Source organism: Elephantulus edwardii, unplaced genomic scaffold (genome assembly GCF_000299155.1).
Source record: "Elephantulus edwardii isolate Elephantulus edwardi_28Jun2011 unplaced genomic scaffold, EleEdw1.0 scaffold00105, whole genome shotgun sequence".
Classification (NCBI taxonomy): Eukaryota; Metazoa; Chordata; class Mammalia; order Macroscelidea; family Macroscelididae; genus Elephantulus; species Elephantulus edwardii.
The window spans coordinates 11,135,341-11,160,426 of record NW_006399855.1 but is presented as its reverse complement, the minus strand read 5'-3'; the positions used below and the strand labels follow the sequence as shown (position 1 = coordinate 11,160,426).

At 43.5% G+C, this 25,086-nt stretch overlaps 1 protein-coding gene across 2 annotated transcripts in view; it reads left to right on the top strand.

Annotated features, from left to right (window-relative positions):
• PFKFB3 (6-phosphofructo-2-kinase/fructose-2,6-biphosphatase 3) overlaps positions 1-25,086 on the top strand; it is a 37,275-nt gene extending 12,189 nt beyond the window's left edge. Inside the window, exons 5-16 of one of the 2 annotated variants that reach the window (XM_006891862.1) lie at positions 315-389; positions 760-816; positions 8,540-8,664; positions 10,630-10,837; positions 11,197-11,343; positions 11,655-11,759; positions 14,419-14,548; positions 15,299-15,361; positions 15,490-15,554; positions 18,034-18,207; positions 20,057-20,079; positions 23,138-23,180. In XM_006891862.1, the coding sequence (XP_006891924.1) occupies positions 315-389; positions 760-816; positions 8,540-8,664; positions 10,630-10,837; positions 11,197-11,343; positions 11,655-11,759; positions 14,419-14,548; positions 15,299-15,361; positions 15,490-15,554; positions 18,034-18,207; positions 20,057-20,079; positions 23,138-23,180 (1,215 nt within the window). Of the gene's footprint in view, positions 1-314; positions 390-759; positions 817-8,539; positions 8,665-10,629; positions 10,838-11,196; positions 11,344-11,654; positions 11,760-14,418; positions 14,549-15,298; positions 15,362-15,489; positions 15,555-18,033; positions 18,208-20,056; positions 20,080-23,137; positions 23,181-24,984 lie in introns of those variants that run through there. The other variant, XM_006891861.1, reaches the window with a different exon arrangement.

Below are 25,086 nucleotides of genomic sequence, written 5' to 3'. Positions count from 1 at the left end.
ATCCACTCTGCAACCCTCATTGCATACTCCTACGATAAAAATAATGCCCTAAAATATAATACTTTTAGACTATTCTCTCCCCCATAGACTTCAATGCTGTAAACATATTTCATCCAGTTTTTCCCAGTCTTACCCCCACCCCAATGCCAGCCTCATTCTACAACAGTGGCACCATATAGCATTTAGGACACAATTTTAAACCAACATTTTTTACTTATTCATGAAAGTGACAGGCCAGATCTACTAAGGGAATTTTGGTAAATATCATTAAACTCAAAATTGGATTCTTCATTCCTTGCTATTCTTTCTACCAGGTTTTTGATGCCACTAATACTACAAGAGAAAGAAGACACATGGTCATTCATTTTGCCAAAGAAAATGATTTTAAGGTGAGTCAAGCTTCTTGTCTTTTCCAGAAAGTTCAGGAGAAATGAAGAAGCCTTGCGATGGGAGATGATCTGATTGCAGTGCTTGAAAAATTCCTGCATCATGCTTGGCACCTAATCTAATCTCCTGCTGCCTAAAATTAGGGTTTTCCTATGTTAGGACGCTAATAAGTTAAGTTGGCTAGGAGAGCAGAACGTTTCCTTGTGTACAGGGCATGGCCTTGAATCACTGGGTCTTTTGTATATTTGGGAATTTAGGAATGCCATCCTTCTTCCTTGTATGTGATATAATAGATTTATCAGAATACTATCAATTTACATTTTCTTTGTATACATTTATTATTTCTTAACAATGTATTTTGCTTCCCTCCAGGTGTTTTTCATTGAGTCTGTGTGTGATGACCCTACAGTTGTAGCCTCCAACATCATGGTAAGACAAAGCAGAAAACTTTATTCTAGTGCAGTAGATTAAGGTACTAAGGATGTTTGCAATATGAGGAAAATATGAAACTAGGCTATGTTCTAAAAATTCTATTTTTTAGAATGATGTAGTTTTCTCTATTTTGTGGTTTTCTTTGAGAGGTAGGATACAGGAAGGTTCGAAGGGCCAAATATAGAAGTATTTTCTGTGACTGAGGCTGTCTGTTCTATACATCTCTGAACCAGTTTGGCTTGGTTCAGTTGTGAGTAAGGAGGCAGACAAGCAAACCAGAAGAGGCCTGAATTTTTTTAATTAGGTGAACCAACGCAATAACCAGAGTAACAAAAAAATATGGATTGCAGCCCTGCTAGAATAGAACTTTAATCTACCTCAGGATAGAACAACCAAGTCTTTTGCTTGATAAAGTGGGAAACAATGATGCCTATCTGATATGACAGCTAACCTTGTCACTTTGAATATGTGACATTCTGCAGTTTCTCCATTAATGCCATCTCTTGCATCAGGCTCCTAAAAGGACTCACTAAGTGTCTTCCAAGTATCTCATTACAGGGCTTCAATCTATGATTTTTCTGTTCCACTTATTATTCTTGTTCAAAAATTTAGGTTTCTTCTGATTTTGCTTTGTTGATCATGACTGAACTGATTCGAACTGGTTTGAAATACTGCTTTTCCTTGGATGTTTTCAAGTAGTCAGAACTTGCAATATCTCAGAGGCAGTGAGCACAATCTTTGCTGGGCCATAAAAGATAAAGCTGGGGAGGACTGGGAATAGTCTATATAACTGGCCATAGCTTAGCAGATCTGGATGATATGTATTGAGGCTTATAAAAGGAGCAAATGCTGCATGGAGAAGGCTGAGTCTGACCTCTACTACCTTCCCAAAGAAGAACTACCCCCATTAATGACATCCACAATACCAAACAAATAGCTACAAAGTCAGACATAGATCCCCCACCCTCAACCTAATCTTGCTAATCACTAGGTTTGAAGTTCATTGCAAATTGACTCACAGACGTGACTTTACTCACAATTGTGGAGTTTATTAGGGAAAATAGTTTGGGAGGTGGGGAAGGCAAAGGATATCACAGAGTAAAAATCCAGTTTAGTGAACAGCAGCCTCAAGTCAGATTAATAGCAAGACACAACTCCTTAATTAAATTTCTGGTTGTCTCCAGAGCTCCATAAGGCTACACCTTGCCACAGTGTAGCCAGCTCTCCCTCTTATTTTGGCTACACAGCTGTTGATGGTGTAGAAAATGTGGATCAATGGTGAACCATGTGTCTGAAATTGAGGCAGCTAGAGATCATCTCCCCAGTGGGGGCTAAGGCAATGGCTGGAAAAGCCATTTTCTTTCTTTTGTGTGTGTGTTCATTTTAATTTTATTAAAGAATATCTTTTTTTTTTTAAATTCTCAAAAAAACCATTTTCAAAAGTCCTAACACCACAGGGCTGTTTGGGAGAAAAGACAAAGAATCTTAGACCTGCCAGATAAAGAATGTAGGCAAGAAACTAATTTCTTTTGCTACTGAGGTCTCTGATAGTTGGTGGGTTTGTTTTTTTTTGTTTTTTTTTTTTTTTTTTTGCTTGTTTGTTTGTTTGGTTTTTTAAATGGCTGTGTATTTACAAAAGTCTATAGGACTCATTAACTTGAAGTCAGTTTGTAAATTTGGAAAGAATTGGGATAGTAAAACTGGCTTTTTCCTAGTGCATCAATATATAGGGCCAGCTGTGTGAAGGAGAGGTTGGCCCTATCGGTGAGAGTAATTGGTAGCTTAATTTAGTTCATTCTTAAAGTTTATCAGTTGATAGCAGTATATCCTAAACACTCACAGAAGTGATTACTAATGGTCTTTGCCACAGGTCACCTTCTCATGGAGTAGGTTATGTCCAGTTGAACTATGTCAGGTCAGCATAAGGTGAGTCTATGAAGAAAAGCCCTTAACTCTGGTATTGTTATACATACCAAAACCTAGTTCTTTCCAACCATGGTAACTCTATGCGTAGTGAGTAGACCCGTACTGCAGATGGTTTTCACTGGCTGATTTTTCTGAAGTAAATTACCAGACTTTTGATCCAAGAGATGCCTCTCTGGGTGGCCTTATACCACCAATCTGTTATGGGGCAACTGAGCATGTTAAGTGTTTGCACCACCTGGAAGTCTACGTTGTGTTACGTATTTTTTAAATGGATGCAAAATTGCCATTAGCTTCTTGTATTGGACTTGTTTTCCAAGACAGTGGGAATATTTCAAAGCATTTTTAAAACATGAGTTCATAATTCAGGAAGGGCTATTTGAATTGTGGAAAATCAGTTCAGATTTGTTTCATTGGGTCTAAAGGAAGTGATTCAAAGTACAAGTAAGCAGATGATACAGTAATCTAAATGAAAGGTTTCGCTGGGCCTCCCTGGTTTGATTCTTTCAGTTTCACTTGATTGTGAAGGAAAGTACAGCTAGTAGGGAATTCATTCTCAGCAAGTGGCCACCAGTGTACTTAGCTAGAATACTATTACTCTCTTATCTCTCAGTTCTTTAATACCTCTAGTCTTTGGTCTGGCCCACCATTTTCAGACATTTCTTTCTCTGATTAAGACTCAAAGCAACTTTGCAGGTTAAACCTTCCCACTGTGTTTTTATGTGGACTGCTGTGCTAAGAAGAAAAGAATTTTTGAACACAGAAATTTAAGAGTGGTTGCCTTTCTTCAAAGGTAGTTATTGAGGAAAAGAAGAGTTTTTTTAAAAAAATATTCAGAGTTTCCCTCAAATCTGTCAGGTTGCCAGACCTGCATATGGTATCACTTCTCCACCTTCCTCCCAGGAGTAGGAAAGGCATGTGTTCTTGGTGGAGAAGCAGAGAGCTACTGCCACATATTGACTGTATAGTTAAGTAACAGGCTGCAAGCATGTTAACCAGAAAAACACAGTTCTTCCGCCTGCTGATAAAAGCTAATCCTGGAGACAGAGTAGATATTTATAGGCTAGGTTACCAGTGTGGGAAGAGCTCATGTTTAGTCAGCACTTTTAGGGGGGGAAAGCCAGGCAGGGTTAAAATGAAGTCAACAAATTCATTTCACTTGGATCCTCAGTCAATACCCATGGCAGCAGCCTAGACATCAAAAGACGTGTTGCATTGGGAAAATCTGCTGTCAAGAAGCTCTTTAAAGTGCTAAAGAGCAAGACTATTAGTTTAAAGACTAAGGGCTTGATCCAAGCCATAGTATTTCCAGTTGCTTTGTATGCGTCCAGAAGTTGAACAGTGAATAAGGATGAAAGAAGAATCGACGCCTTTGAATTGTGGTGCCGAAGAAGAGTACTGAGTATCACATGAACTGTCAAAAGAACAAACAAGTCTGTCTAGGTGGAAGTGCAACCAGGGTGCTTTTGGAGGCATTGATGGTGAAACTTTGTCTCATACACTAGAGACATGTTGTCATGAGGGAAAAAAGATTATCATTCTGGGAAAGGTGGGAGGGTGCTTGGTCATCATGAAGCATGCCCTTTAAGATGCCTGCTTTCTAGAAGGGTGTCCATTTGTATGGCATCTGAAACCTTAGCAGTATTAAAGGCTGTTAAAAGCAAACACCTGGAGGTGCCCAGGACACTCATTTAGGGTGTATTCTTGGGAATTGTGATGCCTGAATTTGCGGAATGGTGGCCTTTCTGAGCTGAACTGTCTGTCTGTCCAAGGAAAGGACTTTGATTCAGCACATCATGTAAAGAAGGAAAGAAAATGGAAAAATAAGAAAGATTGTGATTTAGAGCAAACCTAGCAATAATTTGGTTAAGTTTAACACAATTACAAGTTTTTCTTTCCATTCATCAAAAAGATCATCTTTGATCTAAGGTCGAAAGGTCTTAGGTTGATCAATGGAGTAACACCCAGCTATAGATAGATAGTGCTGAAGATTGCACTGGAACGTAGAGAAGCCAAAGCACAAGGAAGAATCTAAGACACTAAAGAGCTGAACAGAAGATTCCAAAAGGCAGCACGGAATGACAAAGCAAAATACTACAATGAAACGTGCGAGGAGCTAGAGTCGGAAAATCAAAAGGGCCGAACTCGTTCAGCATTTCTTAAGCTCAAGGAACTGAAGAGCAAATTCAAACCTCGAGTTGCTACAATCAAGGATGCTTTAGGCAGAATGTTAAATGATCCAGAAGGTATTAAAGAAGATGGAAGGAATATACTGAGTCGTACTGAAAGGAATTGGTGATGAAGGCAGAAGTTCAAACTGCTTTGAAGGAAATAGCAAAAAATAAGGCCCCCGGAATAGATGGTATACCAACTGATATATTTCAGCTAACAGATGCTGCCGTGGATGTGCTCACCAAGTTGTGCCAAGAAATCTGGAGAACAACCACTTGGCCAACTGACTGGAAGAGATCTATATTTGTTCCCATCCCAAAGAAGGTGACCCAAATGAATGTGGAAACTATTGATTTCACATGCAAGCAAGATTCTACTGAAGATTATCCAAAAACGACTGAAACAGGACATCAGCAGAGAACTGCCAGAAGTCCAGGCTGGGTTTAGAAGGGGTCGTGGTACTAGGGATATTGTAGCTGATGTTAGATGGATCTTAGCTGAAAGCAGAGAATACCAGAAGAATGTCTATCTGTGTTTCATTGATTATGCAAAGGCATTTGACTGCGTGGATCATAACAAACTGTGGCTGACTCTGAGAAGAATGGGAATCCCAGAACATTTAATCGTGCTAATGCGAAACCTATACTTGGACCAAGAGGCAGTCGTCCGAACAGAGCAGGGTAACACTGCATGGTTCAAAATTGGGAAGGGTGTACGCCAGGGATGTGTCCTGTCTCCATACCTTTTCAACTTGTATGCAGAGCAGATTATCCAAGAGGCTGGGCTCTATGAGGAGAAGTTTGGCTTTAGGATTGGTGGAAGATCAATCAATAATCTGCGTTATGCAGATGACACAACCCTGCTTGCTGAAACTGAGGAGGACCTCATGCACTTACTGCAGAGGGTCAAGGGCTGCAGCCTTCAGTATGGACTGAGGCTCAATGTCAGGAAGACAAAAATTCTCACCACCGGACCAATCGGTAGCATCAGGATGGATGGCGAAGAGATTGAGATTGTTCACAGCTTCAGTTTGCTCGGCTCCACGGTCAACACTCTTGGCACCAGCAGCCAGGAAATGAAAAAATGTATCGCGATGGGAAAGTCTGCTGTTAGGGACCTCTCTAAAGTACTCAAGAGCAACGGTGTCTCTCTGGAGACTAAGGTGCACCTGATACAGGCCATGGTTTTTGCGATCACTTGTTATGCATCAGAGAGCTGGACAATGACTAGGGAGGATAGAAGGAGAATTGACACCTTTGAGCTGTGGTGCTGGAGAAGAGTATTGAATGTACCATGGACTGCCAAGAAAACAAACAGATTCATTGTAGAGAGGGTTAAACCAGGCTGCTCCTTGGAGGCAAGGATTCTGGGGTTTTGCCTGACATACTTTGGACATGTTTGTAAGGAGAGACAGGTCTTTAGAGAGGGACATCATGCTGGGTAGAGTAGAGGGAAAGCGCAGGAGGAGAAGACCCTCAATGAGGTGGATTGATTCAGTGACTGGGGTAATCGGGATGGGTGTGTCAGAGGCAATGAGATTGGCATAGGATAGAGCACGGTTTAGGGCTGTTGTACATAGGGTCGCTATGAGTCGCAAAGGACTCGACCCAGCACATAACAACAACAACAACATAGATAATAGAGTGCAGAGCAAACCACACAATTTAAGGATCTAAACTTGATAAGGTGGGCCTCAAGTTTGTCCTAGGTTAAGAGGATGAGGGCTTCCAGCTTGATAAGGAGACACCTCTCTCCTTTAAAAATTATTAAAGAAATGCTAATTTTTCATTATTTTCTTACCTGTTGCAAGGAGATGTCTTTCAGTTTTCCTGCACTGAAAAGACATTTCTTCCTTTTAACGTATTATTATTGCCTTTTTTGCCTATTAAGGTACATTATTGTTAGGTACCTTTAAGGCAAGTCCCACTCATAACAACTCTATAAACAGCAGACCTAAACTCTGTCCCATCCTGTGCTAACCTCACAATCTCTGACACACTTCGAACCTATTGCTGCAGTTACTGTGCCAGTCCACCTGGTTGAGTCTTCCTCTCCTTCACTGCCCTTCCACCTTTCCAAGCATGATATCCTTTTCCAAGGAATAGCCTTTCCTAGCAACATGCCCAAAGTATGCGAGACAAAGCATCACCATTCTTGCCTCCAAGGAGTACTCTTCCCCAGACCTCTCTGTTTGTTCTTTTGACAGTCCATGATATGTCTAGAGCTCTTCTACCAACACCACAGTTCAAAGGCAACAATTCTTGAACCTTATTCTAGATCTCAGCAGTATAGCAAGTGATTGAAAAGACCATGGTCTTATCGCTCATTCATTGCCATCAAGCAGGAACCCACCCAGAGCTGAACATCTAGTGCGTTTCCAAGAGGAACCACTTAAGGAACCACTGATGGATTGAAAACAATAGAGAGGCTCCATCCTTGGGTTTGTTGTCATCATCGTCATAGTAGTAGTAATAGTAGTAGTAGCACCTCAGAGATATTGCAAGTTCTGTTCCAGACCACTGCAGTGAATTACACAAATGCAGTAGTCCATAGGGAATTGTGCTATTAACCTATAGATGATGAAGTGTCTCTGGTGTTACAAATCCACCTGCTATTTCTTGGAGAAAGACAAACTTCTCTTGAAAATTACTGGATAGACGTTCAGCTCCGATTGGGTTCCCACTTGATTGCAGTGAATGAGTATATATAAAGTTAAGTGCATCAAATGAAATATGAAATCTGTAGTTACAAATTTTGACTGCCTTGGTCTGTGGGAGAGTAGAAAAAGAATTACGTCTGGGGCTGACCACTTCTTTAGCAACTATCAAGTGTATCTTTTGTGTATTTATTCTAGTTTTAACAAACACATTATATAATTTAGGAGGTTAGAATTTAGAGCACCAGTTCTAGGGTGAGGCTTTCTCTATCAACTCTAGGCTGATATCTATCAGGTACTTTTATCTTTCAACACCTCTGGGCCTTGTGTCTAGGAGATTGTGCCAGAGCCCAGAGTGCAAAGGGAATGCTTTCTTTTTTTGTTGGTGGTACTGAGGTCCTTCTAATGTCTGCTTGATGGTTTAATTTTTTTTATATTTCAAAAGAGATTGAGTCAAGACACAAACTAATCCTGTAGATTTGTACTCTGCCTCATTAGCATATCGCCTCTTATCCTGCCTCATTAACATCACAGAGTTTAGTGAAGTGTGCCTTTTACAACCCAACAACCCGATCTTCCCTGAAGGGAATGTTGTCCCTGCTTTTATGTGGAATTTGGTTGGCTTCAGGCCAAGCTGCTTGGTGATGACTCATTTCCTGAATGGTGGACTATTCAGAGAGTTTCACTAAGGAATCCTTGTGATGTCCTGTCCCTGTCCTCTCCAGGAGCTAAGCAAGCAGCACGCTTTCTAACTAGCTGTTCTCTTATCTACCGTTGGTCCCCCTCACCATGTAATAATCAAATAACAACTCAGTCCACCGTTTCTTTTTTTCTCTTAGTGACTGAGATAACTTTTATTCTGAGCCTTTGTGTGCTTTTCCCCTTTTGAAAGCTCCAAATCCTGCTTAATCTAAGCAAAAAGCTTCTCGACATGACTCATCCATCAGCTGCCTCTTTGTGGTTATGCAGGAAGTGAAAATCTCCAGTCCAGATTACAAACATTGCAATTCAGCAGAAGCCATGGAAGACTTCATGAAGAGAATTAACTGCTATGAAGCCAACTATCAGCCCCTTGACCCTGATAATTGTGACAGGTAATACTACAAGGGGACTATCCCTGTTTTACTCACATTAGGATATTTAAGGTTTTCTTGAGGCTCCCTCATTACTTTTCAAAACGTCTTCTCCCACTTGCCTTCTTCCTTGAAAATACATACTCAGCACAATATTTTAAATGATATTGTTACCATAGGGTACATAGGATTTTTGAAGGCCTGTTATATTTTGGAAGTGGATGGCCAGTCCTTCTGCCTAGTCTCTCTTATTTTGGATGCTTAGCGTTAGAGCAATATCTGACAGAAAAACATTTTTCACTAGCAGATGAAAGACACTTCTCTTACAGAAATAACCAATACATTCACTGTTTTCCCTGCCACCCCCAGTCCCCAAGCATGTGTGTCCTGTCTCTTCCCTTTCCTTGCTACATCCTCATTCCTTGCACACCTGACTACCTGGTCAAACCCTCCTTTTTCCAGCCACCTCTTAATAGGATCACAAATCACTTCTGTGATGTCTTGCACCACAGACTGCTACTGGTGTGTTGGAATTAGTGAGACTGGCTCAGGACAGGAAAGGGTTCGGAGCTGCTGTACATAGGGTCGCTACAAGTCACAGGCGACTCAATGACACATAACAACAACAACAACATACTGTATTGGTTGTTTTTATTTAAGCCTCATCATGTTTAGAGTCAACAAGACCTTGGGAGGGCCTTTGTATTTAAAAGTCGGTTATTATATTTTTGAGGAACATTCTTCTAAGTGGTGTAGCACTCTTCTGTCAATATGCTGTACTGAGGTAACCTGCGGTTGCTGTGATGCTGAACATTGTGCCGTTGGGGTGTCAAATGGCATAATGGTTACCCATGATGGACAGTGTTTGGTGGAGCTCCCAGGTTAAGACAGTTTTGGAAGCGGGAGTGGCATCCACTTCATAAACACCATTCCTCTAGAAACTCTATGAACTTTAATAAACAATGATAGTTATAGAAAGGCTTCAGGCCTTTTGTTCATAGGGTTGCTATGAGTTGTGCTTGACTGGACAGTAATCAACAACAACAACATTGTTACCATGAGGTGGACACCTTGGCTTTGGTCTTCCTCATTTGGCTAAAGAATTGAATGAAGTAGGAGAGACTAGAAGTAGCACAGTGTTAAATCAATTTTGGTGGCCCTTAAAAAAAGATGTTTGTAGTGTACAAGTATATGGAGACTCCTAAAGGAGCCATTGCTTGTTTTGCTTGAAATGGCCCTGATGTGAGCCGAGCCCTAGTTAGAACACACAGACCCAGTGAAATGTCGAGCTTACCGAAAGGAAAGGCAACAAAACAGGAAAGAAGGTTAAAGTAAAGGCAGTTCATTAGCAAAGATACATTACAGAGAGAGGAACGAATCACTCTGTATTGAAAGGGAGAAGTGGAAAGGACCATAGGGCATGAGGGCTTGAAAGTACATTCCAGAGAGAGGAATGGGTCACCTTCTGAAGAAAGTAATGGAGCGGATGCTAGAGTGTCATGGGCTTGCTTCCTTGGGCTTGCTTTAGGCCTTGAGTCTGGGCCAATGGGATGATGTCACAGGAAATTCAAAATTTAGTGAGTGGTTCTTCCTTGTTGTCATTCTTGACACAGTGCTTGCATGATGAGTCTCTAGAGCACCTAGGATACTAAATAAGCATACATTTGAGTCCTAATCTTGCTACTGTCCCTCTGATTTTTTTTTTTGCCTTCTTTTACTTTTCTGCCCTCCTTTTCTGGGAATCTAGCCAACCTCTTGGCCAAGCCCTCTGCTATGGAAGTTGGTTGCTATGCATTTACTCCAGCTCTTACAGAAAACAGGTTCAGTCTGTTCTCTCAAGGAACTTATGGTTTAACTTTGCAGTTCTGTTGAGGAATGAATCTTTTGGAAGTTGAGCCAGGGCATTTGTACATGATACTTACTGTGTGTGCTGCACTGACAGATGGGACATTCTGATGGCTGATCCTTGGTGGCATTTCTATTCAGGGACCTGTCACTTATCAAAGTGATTGATGTTGGCCGGAGATTCTTGGTGAACAGAGTCCAGGACCACATCCAGAGCCGAATTGTGTACTACCTGATGAACATCCACGTGCAGCCCCGTACCATCTACTTGTGCCGGCACGGGGAGAACGAGTACAACCTCCTAGGGAAGATAGGAGGTGACTCCGGCCTGTCCAGCAGAGGCAAGAAGGTAGGAGGAAGTTGAGGAATAGAGCAGGAAAGAAAGTCTCCTTTCTGTTAGGGAAGTTGTAGTATCAGTGGGGGGTGGAGAAGGTGGTGTATTTCCTGCTACTTCTGCCTTAGTTTGCTTGTGTGTATGCGTACATGTATGTATTGAAAAGGCACCAGAGTCTCCTGAGGTGTTGAGGAGAGATGACCCGGTGCATGCAGAGGGCTAGACCTAATTACTAGGGACTAGAGATAGTTGTTGTCAGGGTTTTCACTGTTTTAACTACCCTAAAGCAATAATCCTTCATGTGAAAGGTGAAGGAATCTTGCTCCTACTTTTAGAGAATCCTCAATGTCCAATACATGTCTTTTCCCTCTCAGTTTGCCAATGCCCTAAGCAAGTTTGTTGAAGAACAGAATCTGAAGGACCTCAAGGTGTGGACCAGTCAGCTGAAAAGTACCATCCAGACAGCAGAAGCCCTTAAACTTCCCTATGAACAGTGGAAAGCACTCAATGAAATTGATGCTGTAAGTGCCTGGATCTGACTGTGTGGGAGGGCTAGCAAGAGAGCGACTGTGGAGTCCTCTTTCCCCTGAACCAGTTAGAAAGAGAACATCCTGTGCTGAAGTTGGGTGTTGGGCAGCTAACCACAAGTTCGTATTCACATCATTCCTCAGGAGAAGGGACAATCTGCTCCTCTTAAGATTTATAGACCTGGATCCTGGAATCATGAATTTGACAGTGTGTTTCCTTTGATGTATTTAAAGAAATTGCCCCTGGGCATCTTGACACCTGAGATTTCTTATTCCCTTGAATGACTTCTGGATGTTTCTACCAGGGTGTTTGTGAGGAGATGACCTATGAAGAGATCAAGGAGACTTACCCTGAGGAATATGCCCTCCGTGAGCAAGACAAGTACTACTATCGCTATCCCACTGGAGAGGTATGTGTGTCCAGGCTGACTTCATTTCTTGCCTCTTTGCTATCCTCAGTCATTTGTTCACTCAGTAAATAATAATCAAATATTTATTTTTAGTGTTATATGTGGAGAAGCCAGTGAAGTGTCTTCCACAGAGATTAAGAGGGCTGCTGGTACCCAAAGGGATCTCTTAACTGAATTAATTGCTGTCAAGTTAAAACCAAGTCATAACTGACCCTCCAGTGGGTTTTTAGAGACTATAAATTGCATGAGAGGAGATTGCTTATCTTTATTTCATGGAGCAACGGGTGGATTCGAACTGTCTCCCTTTCAGTTGGCAGTACAACTCCTTACCCACTCAGCCACTTTGTGCATGACTGAGGGGTCAGCTCCAATGAAAAAGGAATTTGACATCCACCAATAATATCTGCGCTCCAGACTTTTGGTGACTGCTTTTCCCTAACACTTTCACCACTGAAATGAGTTCATTTTCACCTAAATTGAGCCTTGGAAGTAGCTTGAGGGAGAAGTATAATTGCTTTTTCCATTCAGTGCAAGTGACAGATGGTTTCTCAGAAAGAAAGATTGTTGTTGTTTGTTATTGTCCCAACACGAAGGTGTGGGATTGGCTGCAGACATGCTGGTTTGTTGCCAGCCTCATAGGTATTACCTTTTGTCATTTGTACTGACATGCATTGGTGCTCACAGAGGAACAGTTTCTCAAGCTTGGTGTAAAGCTTGCTTTGCCTGGGAAGCAGTTGCTGCAAGCACTGGATAAATAGGATCCTGAGAGTCTGACTGCATGCCTTGGGGTGGGGACCCCCCACCTTGTGACCCTCCTCAGCATTTGACATTTCTCTATTCCTAGGCCAGGGCTCACAGGCTCACACTGGTCCTCACCCATGAGGCCTGGGTTAGTAGGAGAGGGAAAGGTGGTAACAGTAGCTTTGAGGATCCTACTTATTGAGATAAAATTCACCATTTTAAGAATTTAAAGTACGCTGTTCAGTAACTTTTTGTATATTCACAATGTTGTGCAACTTTTGTTGTGTGCCATTGAGTCAACTCTGACTCTTAGTGACCCTATGCACAGTTGCTCTGAACCTTGCCCTGTCCTGAGCCAGCCTCATAGTCTCTGACAAAACTCCTCCTATTACTCCAGTTACTATGTCAGTCTATCTCATTTGGGGTCTTCCTCTCTTGTGCTGCCGCGCCATCTTTCCAAGTATGAAGTCATTCTTCAAGGACTGATCCCTCCTGAGAACATTCCCAAATACATCAGAGCTTCAAAATCTTTGCCTCCAAGGAAGAACTTGGTTTTACCCTCTCTAGGACAGACCTATTATTTCTCTTATTAGTGCACAGTATGTTCAGTAGTCTTCTCCAGCACAACTCAAAGGCATCCATTCTTTTCAAAGTTGAAAAGAATCAACTTTGGTCATTATCCAGCTCTCTGATGCATATAGTAAGTACTTGTGAAGACCATGGCCTTCATCAGACGCACCTTAGTCTCTAAACTGACATCATTGCTCTTCAGCACTCTGGTGAGGTCCCTGACAGCTGATTTTTCCCAGTGCAATTTGTCTTTTGATCTCCTGAGTATGAGTGCTAAGTGTGTCATTATCTAATCACAGTGTTTTCTAAAGTTGTAAATGGCTATGTAATTAAGACTGTCTCCTCTTTGTCACGTGGAGAAACTGATAGATTTGAACAACCCAACTTCCTTTTGCCCTTGTCTCCTGACAACCACTAATCCAGTTCCTAGTGGCACAGTGGTTAAGTGCGCAATTGCTAACCAAAAGGTGGGTGATTTCAATCCACCAGCTGCTGTTTGAGAGAAAGAGAGATAATCTGCTTCCCTAAATAGAGCTTTGGAAACTCCATGAGACAACTCCTCAAGAAACTCCTCTGTCCCAAAGGTTTACTCTGAGTTAGATTGATTCGAAAGCAGTGATTAGGAGTAGATTTTGGATTTTTCATGTAAATGAACTCAAGTAGTATGTGGCTTTTAATGTCTTACCTATTACATTCAGCATAGTCTACTCAGGGTTCATTCGTGTTATAGCATGTATTGGTATGCAATGACGTTCTATGGCTAAGTTATTTTCCATGTTGAGAAGTAGAAAAGAAAGGCACTCAGAAAGCAAGTATGCTTACTGATGTATTTACTCCTCAGAAGAGCATGTCCCCAAATTCTTGTCAATATTGGGATGAGTTGCCTTTCCTAGTAAGCTTCTTGTGCTTCACTCCCTAGTAATAAGGTCACCACTCACCCCACACCCATACTGGCATGCAGTATTATAATATCAAAGGGTATTAACTGAGTAAGTGTTCATAAGAGTTCTTGGCTGTTGTGTTCCCATTTGCCTTTCTTTCCTGTCCTTTTCACCTTCTGAACTTTCTATGTGGACAAATGTCCCTTTTGATCTAGAACGGTTGGGGTTGGTTGATCTGAAGTGCCCATTCCTCCCTGGTGTGATTACTCACCTTATAGACTTGTCTATTGTTTGCCTGAGAGTTGAGTCATGGGAGTACAGTCAGTTCCAGACTTGAAGGATGCCTAAGGGCTGTGGTTGTATTCTTTGGCTCTGGTTGAGGAGAAAGGTGTGCTGGTTGGCAGAGCTCCTACCCTTCCAATGTGCATGTCTTTTCTAATGCAAGGACCTATTCCTCTGGTTTGCAGTCATACCAGGACTTGGTCCAGCGTCTAGAGCCAGTTATCATGGAGCTGGAGCGGCAGGAGAATGTGCTGGTGATTTGCCACCAGGCTGTGTTGCGTTGCCTCTTGGCCTACTTTCTGGATAAGAGTGCAGGTATTGTCCATCTTCTGAAGTTTTCATGTGTGGGGGGATCAGGAATGGTGATGCTTCCTACTCAAGGAGGGAGGAGGAAAAGTGATTCGAGTGCAGTGTACCTGTGGATTCCATCGTTTCCCACCAAGAAACCGCTTCTGTGGCTGTGTTATTGAAAATGAGAAAGTTAATGTCTGTGTCTGACTGCCCAGCCCGCAGAGGAGTGCTCTCTGATATGAACCTCCTTGCTAATCCTTGGGAAACCCTTCACACAGTTTAGTGCGCAGTGTGCTTACAAGAGTCGTAAAACAGCCTCCACAAAGTCCTTGGCTTCCACAGATCTTAGGGTCTTTGGGGCAAGTTGAGATGAGAGGAAAATCTGTTCAAACCACCTCTAGAGATCAAATGGCCCTGAGTAATCTAAATATGCTATTGACGGGCAGGTCTTGAGTCTGCCAAACGTTGATTGGATCCTAAGTTAACTTACCTAATTAAATTTCTCTGAGAATGTCTCTTCTTCTTTTTTTTATAAAAAAAAAAATCAAAACAAAAAACCACCATGAATTCTGACATTGTGCAATGGTGGATTTTTCAATTTTGTTCCATGACTGGTATGTTTTTCTGTTTTGTTGGTGTTCTGACAGACAACTCCTCTCTCAGGGCAACACGACCGAAGTTGCCACTATAGACTGAACGTGGGTGTGTGCCAGTCTAAATCTTCCTGACTCAAACCTCATAACTTTCTTGGGGTTGTATGGCTTTATTTTTCAGAGGAGATGCCCTACCTGAAATGTCCTCTTCACACGGTCCTGAAGCTGACACCTGTTGCTTATGGTAAGTGACGTAGCTGCTACCAAGATACAGTCCCCTGTGCCTACAGCTCATGGCAGCTGTGGAGCTTTTCGCAAGGCCCACCCCTTGTTAACCGAAGCTGTGCTTCCCCCCTGTTGTCTCCCCCTCAGGCTGTCGGGTGGAATCCATCTATTTGAATGTGGAGTCTGTGAGCACACACCGGGAAAGGTCAGAGGTGAGTATGGACCTCAGTACCTCCCAGTCCCTCAGCATCCCACCCTACCCTGCATCACATGAAACACCCCTGTGGAGAAAGAAAGGCCTTATACACTGAAGAAGAATCAAGTCTTCATTTAGTTGTTTATAAATGCTGACATTTATTCACCTTTCAGCTGATTCTCATATAGTAATTTTTCTAAATTATTATAAAAATACATATATACACACACAATCCCATATTTGTTTTGTTAATGTTTTTCACATGTATAACTGAGTTATATCAATTTTATCAGTAATGCTGTTTGCTACCATAATTAATTTGAAATAGGCCTTCTGATTTTCTTCCCTCCCTTTTCCCCCCATCTGTGTATTCTCTCTCTCTTTTCTCTTGTTGACTTCTAGGAGGGTTTTTTGTTCATTTGTTTTGGTTCTCCCTCCCCCCGCCCCCAATCCAATGCACTTATTTCTAGGGTTTTGAACCAATGCAAACTGGTTAAATCATGGCTGAGAAGCAAAATCTGAATAGACTAAACTTTAAAAATTTGGATATAAAATGGAATAATGGAATAGGGAAAATTGGAAGGAGAAACTTGAAAGAGGGTGGTGAACCCTTTCAAGAGATTGATTTAGAAGATTGGATTATTGCCAGGGTTGTGGAAAGTGACGCACATTTAAAGCAGCTGGTTGGCAGCCATCTTTGAATGGGGCACTACTCTTTCCAACTCTGCCCAGCAAAAGCTTTGGTTGCTATGTAACATGCACACTGTCCTTGCTTTCTAAGAGGGGGGATTAAGTTTCTAGCAAAGGCTTGACCCAGAATTTTTCCTGTCCCAGTTGTGTTCTAGTTCAACTCCATTACACATAATTTGAGTCAATTTTGGTTTTGTTGCACTGTGACTGAGGTGGGTGGAACAGGTTCAAAAGCCTCTCTCTCCCCCATTTCTATCTGAGTCTCAAAGAGGAAGATGCATTTTCCGCTTTTAAAAATAACCACAGCACAATTATCATTGTCTTTTCAGATTTCAGAATCACTGTTAAAGCAGAATTAGGTTTAATCATCTGTGTTTAGGTACAGTGTTCTCAAGATGGTGTTAATACAAAACCACAAGACTCCATAGTTAGGTTTTGTGTGATTTCTACATCAGGAGAGTTTTGGTAGTCTGTCAGGTGGGAACTCTTTACCTAAACAGGTCAGAGTTCTGCCCAGATGTATGTGGTGAAAATCCCCTTGAATTAGTACTATACCAGCTGTCAAGATAGAATAATTATAAGTATTAGTCCAACTCTTTCTTGTGTATCAGGTGTGGCATTCTGTCTCCGGAGACCACCCAAACAATTGACTGCTTTGCTTTCAAGGAGCTCAGGTAAAAGGTTTGGCATTCAGGCGACATGAGCTGTTGGCTCAGTTTACTGTCACTGCTTTCGGATGTGGTCAGGGAGCTGTTCCATTGCCTGAAGGAGCAGCCTTGGCCAGGAAAGGGTGGTGCAAGCCCTCTTCCTGGCTCTGGCCTGATGCCCTTACGCTTGCTTGGTTGGGCATAAACTTATCTCCAGTGATGCCAGAACACTTTTCTGCAGAGGACTGGGCAGGGTTCTGACAGTTGCAAGCCTGGACCCAGGCTTCTGGGCCATGAGCTACAGAATGACAGACAGTAGGACTTCAGAACCCTCCCCTCTGTTAGACAGCAGAGGCCTGCCTCGTCTGAGATATGGGCTTCACATTCTTTTTTAGTTTTGCCCGAAAGAGGACCCACCCTCAGCCTATAGCAGCCTGTTGTTGATCACAAGGCTGGTGGTTGGACCTGACTGGTGGGTTCAACTTCCCTCAGGTATTCAGTACCTTTAGTCTCTTGACAGATTTTTAACCTTTCACAGGGCATTTCTGTGAAGCATGAGTTGTTTTCTGTATATGCTGCAGGAAGGGAAAGGGCTCTCATCCTGGACCAGCTGGTCAGTGGAAGGGCAGCTGAACAGATATGCCTTTCTTTCTTTTCCTCTCTGTGCCCCCCTCTCTGTGTTTACCAGTAAGCATTTCTTCATGCATTCTTCTATATTCTTCATATTCAGATCTCTCTCCTCGTATACTCCACACCCCCTGTGCCTTCCTCAAAAATCCAGAAGCAGGTCTCTTTTTTTATAGACCTCATTATCTAATTTCACGGAATAACTTGTCTGTGTTGAACCAAAGTGGAGAATTTATACTGGTGTCCTTCTCTCCCTTGCTGTGTCTGCTGTACTGGGCACACATCTGTTTGCCCTTGCTTGTGTGTATCTTTTGGAACGATCCAGGAAAGGAGCATGTGAGAAAGTCATCCCTGTTCCTAACACCTGGGGTCATAGAACACTGCCACGGACCATGGTCCTAGGATCTTCCCCTCCGTCAATCTAATTTCATTTCATAGACTCTGAAAACAGAACTTTTTTTTTTTTTGGCTTATTTACCTCCCGCCTCCTTGTAACTGTCGCCTTCTCTCTTTTGTCTTTGTCTCGCTTAGGATGCAAAGAAGGGACCTAACCCGCTCATGAGACGCAATAGTGTCACCCCACTAGCCAGCCCTGAGCCCACCAAAAAGCCTCGCATCAACAGCTTTGAGGAGCATGTGGCTTCTACTTCTGCTGCCCTGCCCAACTGCCTGCCCCAGGAGGTGCCCACGCAGCTGACTGGACAAGTTAGTTGACTCCCTTTTCTTTCTTTGCAGTCACGTTATCCGTCTGTGGGTGGGGAGAAGCGTACCCTCTGGGGTATGTTGATGGTCTCGGACTTGGGGGAGTGGAGTGCACGTGTATGTATGTGGTTTTGTATGTATTTGTGTGTGTGTGTGCATATGTGTGTATAAATATAAAAAAAAGTGCATGAATGTGGGATGTGTATGTATGCGTGCAGGAGACTGGGGACATGGGCTGAGGGGAGACTGTTCTTCTGATATCTGTAACCTTGAGGAGGGGGGCCCTTCCTTGCTGGCACTGATTGTGACTGTGCACCTCCTTTCAGAAAAGGGCAGGCAGAGTAGAAGAAATAGTACTGAAGAACTTGAGTTCCATTCACATTTGAGAATCATTTTCTCTAAGACAAGTCTCCAGACCACTTCCAGAAGTCTGTCCCTTCTAGCTCTGAGTATGTAGCCTTTTGTGTGTGGCCCAAGGATTTCTTTTCTGTCTCATATCTGAGTATTTTCACTTCCCTTCTTCTCCATTGAAAAGCCCTGGTCCTAAAGGCCCCACATATCTTGTCCTTTCCTCAGAGATCAACATGCCCCTTTTAGAACCCGGCAGCCTGATTCTCTGAATATGGCTTCTCTGTCACGTAACATGACAGAGTTACTTCAGTGAATAAGGAGAGGAAGAAAACCCCCAATAAAACCAACACCAAGTGATTGATTTTGCTTCTTTCTTTAGCTATGGAGGTTAGTGTGAAACGAATTTGGCTCTTTGCTGTTAGTTTTTGGTTTCATTTTTGTTTTCCACAAAACTGATCTTTTCCTCAGACTGCCCACAACCTTTTGCAAATGTGTGAGACGTTGGAATCACTGGACACAAATATTGTTCCTTCTCAAGAATCTTCATCCTTCACCTTGAGCCTAGTCTCTTACAAAAAAGAACATGTGAAGTGTCAAATGTGCTCCAGACTTTCTTTTTTCTCAAAGCCTGCACGTTGTTCTTAGATTTTCCCCACAGCTTACTTAAACTTGATAGACAGGGTCTGGAAGAGGAGCTCTGGTGGTGTATAGTCTGTAGGGAGTTGTGTTGCTAACTCAAAGGCAGCACCTCTCTGATGGTTCAAATCCACCAGCAAGTCCATGGGAGAAAGATGGGCGGCCTCCTCCGGTGCAGTTTACCACCTCTGGAAACCCACTGGAGGGCCAGCAATCAATTCTGAAAAATGACTATGAGTTTAAGGTTTTGTGGGTCTGGAAATGTAATGAGGAGAGCACTGAGCTATCTCAGGCTGGCCATAACCTCCTCAGGCCCCAGTTTTCTTATGAGTGGAATAATATCTTCTGCAAAGGCAAATCCACTGGAGTCTAACATGCCAGGTGTCTAACACAATACCCTGCACATAGGATTGTGCTCCATAACCCTTAGAAGACAAGGGTCTAGGAGTCTGGAGACCTGGCTTCTGGTTTTAGCTTTGCCATTAGCACTAGATGAAGGATTTGAATTGTCAAGTTACTTTTACCTCTCTAGACTGCAAGCGACTAGGTAAGACTTGGAGACCACCAATATATAGTCCTTTCCAGTGTAATAGCTGAGAACAGCTTGGGCAGGGTTTGTCTTAGATGGTGATAAGAGCTCTCTAAACCTAGTCCTATAGGACAGAATGGCAGTATTCTAGTCGACTCCCCAACCCCCTTCACTGCCCCATGGCTTTGAAAGGAGAGCTCTTCAGTGGCCTGGAGTCCTTGGCATAGCCAGGGTGGGAGGTTTGACATGCCATTGCCCCAACAGAGTTCACCTTGGTTTCAAGCTACTTGGCCCTTTCTCCCTACTGACTTCTCTCTCAACTTTTTCTCTCTGCAGCCTTTGCTAGGGAAGGCCTGTTTGTAAGTATTTTTTCTCTGAATAATTTTGCTGTGCTTGATTCATTCTTCTTGCTTGACAGTTTGGCTCCCCATGTCCCCTGCCCCTTGCTCAAATATTGAGGTTAATGACAGAAAGTCTGAAGTCATCCATAGGGAAAGGAGGAGGTGGGCATGAGAAAACCGAGCAAAAAATCCATGATTTCTAGAAAAGAATTTACAAGGATGTAATCACAGCTGGTTTCTGCTGTGTTCTGATGCTGCTGCTGCAGACTGCTTCTCACTCCCTCTCAAGGGTTCTGGGTTGTTGTTTGCAGTTCAAATGGTTTGTGGCTTGATCTAAGTCCATTTCCCCCTTTTTAGAATCAGATTCAGCCTGCTAGGCCTGTGTATTGTCTTTTGAGTGCCCTTTCCCTCCCCTTCTAGAACCTTTTCATTTTGAAAGGGAAATTTTCTCACAGTGTAATCTGCAAAACAAATATACTAGGAGGTGCTGAGGTAGGGAGGGCGTTGTAGGCCCAAGTCCTGCAACCTTTTCCTCCCTATCCTGGCGTGACCCCCCCCCCCCCAGAAGGCACTAAGGAGAACTCTGTGTTCTAGAAGGAAAATGTTAATCAGAATCGGAGTTTTCCTGTACCTGAGCCTGCCCACCCTCCCTAGTCATCCCACAATTGGTTGCAGATGTGGATAGAGCCAGTTGGTGTCCCTCTGTCCTCTTGTCCAGGGCTCTCTGGCAAAAAGTTAAGCACTAGTTGTAGCAACCACAAAATTCACTCTTTCCATTGCTCCAGTGATCCCCAACCTCAGCAGGCACCCAGGCCTTTACAAAAAAAGTTTTAATAACAACCACCTGAACTATCACTTCACCCCCATCCTACCTCCAAGTCATTCCTACGCTCTTGTCCGTTTTTGATTACTAGGTTTCCTTGACTGATCTGTGCTAATATGGGAAAAGATTGTTGAGTTCAGCCTGATAGGTTCCAAACCAAGATGCCCAGACATTGAATGGATTCTCTGTTGAGTGTCCTAGGTGGGAAATCTTTACAGAGGGACACTGTCCGTATTTTTCCTGCAGGGTAGGTGGTGGAGGGAAATCACCAAGCCTTGGGTGGGTGGCACAATACCTAACACACTGTATGCCCCCCGGGTTCTTCTAGCTTATATTGTTGTTGTGTGCTATTCGCTCCAGATCTACTCACAGCAGACCCTCTAGCAGATTTTCAGAGCTGTAAATTGCATGGGAGGAGATTGCCCATCTTTCTCCCGTGGAGCTAAGTGGTTGATTGGAACCACCTGCCTTTGGATTGGCAGTGCAACTGCTGCCATGAAGTCAATTGAAAGCCCTTAAGTGTCAAAGTAAAACTGGACTTAACAGCGCTTTCAATGGCTGATGGTTTTGGAAGTAGTAATAGATTGCCAAGCATTTTTTTTCTGAGGTGCCTCTGCATGAACTTAAGCCTTTTTAACCTTTCAGATAGCATTTTGCGCATTTGTGCTATCTGGGGCCTGTAGTGGTAGCACTCACAAAAAGAATGTGCTTATAAACATTGACTGTCCTTGGTCCTCATGAGAACTTTATAAGGTGGCAGGGCAGTTAATGTCCCTGTCTTACCGACTAAGGACTGCGGTCACGTAACTTGCCCATAGTCGTTCAGCTAGTAACACCAGAATTTGAATGCATTTCCTAATTCTGAGAGCTGGCCACTTTGTCCCTACTGGCTTCTAGAGACAGCCAGCGTACTACTTCCTTAGCTCTCTCCAGAGGCACCCGATGTCTGCAGCCATCAGGTCTTGTCCAGAGCTGTTGAACTTGCCTGCTCACTGAGTACTTTCAGCTCTTTCCTGGGACTAATTTGTGTTTACTTAATGGTGGACCTTCTCCACTAACTTACATCTTGACATAGTAGCAGATTTTTGTTAAACCCTTGATGCTAAGATTTATACATGGAGTTCTTTGGAATCAGAGGCTCACTTTATCTGAAAACTAGCCTTAGATTTGAACCACGTGGCTTTGTAGCTATTCAGCTATTCATATCCTATTCTTGTGACCTACAGCCTGATATCGCCAAGGAAGGAATTGTCCTACTGGGAAAGTGCCATTTGTGGTGTATCTCTAATTCTAAATTTGCATTTTCCCATCTCCAAATATAATAGTGCTTTAGTTAGAATCCCTCCTGCTAAGTAAAAATGTACCCTATGGACCTGCCCCTTCTGACTGTACAACAGGCTCTTATGTTCAGCTCAACCTGGGAATGTGATGCTCACAGAGGCACTTAGAGCTGTGTAGATGTGGCTGATTCCAGGAAATGACCTGGGTACGAAGGACCAAAATTGTTAAAGTCAGACCAAGTGGGCTTTGAATCTTGGTTCTACTACCCTCTTATTTTTGGAGCTCTGGGCAAGTTAAATTTCCTCACGAGGGGACAGGGGTGACAAGTTGAGCTGCTAACTGAAAGGTTGGCAGTTCAAATCCACAAGAGGAGAAGTGTTGACAGTCTTCTCTTTTAAAGATTTATAGCCTTGGAGACCTGATAGAGGGTTGACTGAGTAGCACTTGATGGTGGTGGGTTTGTGGATACTGAGAATTGAGGTACAGCACTCAGCACAGTGTCTGACACATGGTGCCTGAGGTGGATAGTTTCTATGACTTTTAGGTGGTGGATTTGATGCCTCCATGACTCAGTGGACACATCAGGTGGCAAGGTTTGGGCTACAGCACTCCTGTGTCTTCTGCACTTAGCCAGTGGGTTTCCTCCTCATGAACAGCTTAGCACTTACAGAAATCTCTTTGTGGGACAGCCCTCAGGGTCATGAGGTTTATAGCCCAGTTATTCATATCCTGATGTCTGCTGCCCGCAGTTTTGGCTTCCCGGTAAAGCAGAAGTGACAGCCCAGGACACAGTGCCCTGCAGGCTTCTACCCAGGCTCCACTGGCCGCTCTGGGACAGAGACCTTCTGTCGTTTGTGATCCACCCTATACTTTTGAATGCATGCCAAAATGAAAGTTCTCTGCTAATGATGATTTTAGTTTTCTTTTTCCTTTGCCAACTTTTTTTTTTCTTTTCTCCACTCTGCTTGAAAGACGAACTGTCTGTCACATTTTCTCAAAGTTTTCTCCTTACTAACTCTTGGAAAGGTAAATGACTCGGTGCATGCCCTCCTCTGTCCTCACTGCATCTCTGAGTCCTGGCATCTCAGCCTCTCTGGCATCCTGCTCTGTGTAAGATTGGCCATTGTGAAGGATGTGGCTCATGTGTGTCAGTGCCAGACAATTTTTTTAAGAGCAGCACCATCGTGTGGTGATCCTTTCTTTCCCCTCTTTTAAGTCTGTCTCCTCCCCTCTGTGTGTCCTGAGCTGGGGCACCATGAGTGAGTGCTGTGGACATAGCTGTACCTTGTGCTCCTCCACTGTCGTTGTTGCCCTGACATCATTTGTGGGTGTTGTGAGCCATGTGCCCTGGCTTGTGTTAGCTGTGGCTGGGTCAGAGCCCCACCGCTGTGGGAGGAACTAGCAGAGCTCACTCTCCCAGTTCCAGAAGGTAGCTGTACTTCTCTCCAGGTGGGCAGATAATGATCACCTGCCATGAAACCTACTCATTGGTAGCATTTCAAACTTAGTGGTGATTTGAGGGCCAGGCCGCCTGGGTTCCCGAGTCTGCATGAACAGGTTCAGCTTAGAGTTGGCTTTTATGCTGCCTCAGGGCTTCGATTTTCTTGTCTAGAGACTTCTCCAGCCTTGTCAGTTCTCTCCAGTGTAGGAGTAGACTATCATGATCACAGCTTATTTGTTTTGCCTAAGGTTTGCGCGCTCTCTCCACTCCCTTGAAAAAGCCCCTTAGTGGAGAGACGCAGAGGATCTTAGAGAATTCATGCGTGTATTTCCTTTCTGGAGGGCTAGATTCTCTAGAGAATCCTCTGCTTGCAGCGGGAGCAGTTATGGTGCACATCCCCACTGCTGTTGAATCTGTTCCACCTCTTAGTTATCCTGCAGGGCACAGTCGAGACTCCCACAAGGTCTCCAGGGTTCTCCTCTTTGTGGGAGACGTCTTTCTCCTGTTGGTAGAAACAGCTGATCTTTTGATTAGTGGATTAAATACCTTAACCACAGAGCTACCAGAATTCCTTCTCATTTATCCCCGGATGACTTCCTTTTTCTGCTCAGGGAGTTTGGATTCTGTTCAGTTTCTTAGGGGTGAGAGCACTCTCAGAACAAGAGCAGGAGCAGCGGAGATACCTGCCTTCTCTGTTGGGGCTCCTCGCGGGTTCCCCCCACCCCGCACCGTACCTGGGCCTATCCTGCTCCATCCTCCCAGCCTAGCCATTGTTATGCTCCCTTTTTGCCAGGTTGGCATTCCTAGAATTTGGATCCCAAGAGCTAGGAATCTGAGGCTATGCTTTTAGCTAATATGGGAGAAGAATACTAATGCTTATTTAAAAGGTCCCTGGCTCATCCTTTCCTTGGCTGTGTCCAGGGAGAGCTCGCTGTCAGGGTAGAGAACAGCCATGGATTTCTAAATGACCGTGAGGGTGAGGATTTTTGAGGTTCACCGTTCCTCTCAGTGACCTGCTTCTCTCCTGAGCTGCTGGCTATGAGCTGGGTGGTAGTCCACCACTTGCATCCCTCGCCTGCTACAGTTAGATGATACACACACATCTCTAAGAGAATGCCCAGCCTCTGCCCAGCCCCACTGAGGTGTGACACTGACTGCCTGTCTTACATCACGTTTCCAGGACAACCTCTGGGCTCTCTTCAGTGTGTTTGACTGAGGACACTTTTCTTGACTTGTTTTCTCGTTTGGGATAGTGTGGGGAAGGGGTGAGCAGGGAGGATTCCTGGTGGCCTGGCTTTGAGTGTTTTTTTTCTTAAGAAACGCAGTTGATAGTAAGTAGTAACTCACTGTCCCCTTTCCTCTTTCTTCCCCAAAACAGAACATGAAAAGTTCCCAGAGCAACATGGACACCTCCTCCAGGGAACATTGAAGCAGATGAATCCAGTTCCACCCTATTTCTATTTCTGAAGCTTATCTTGTG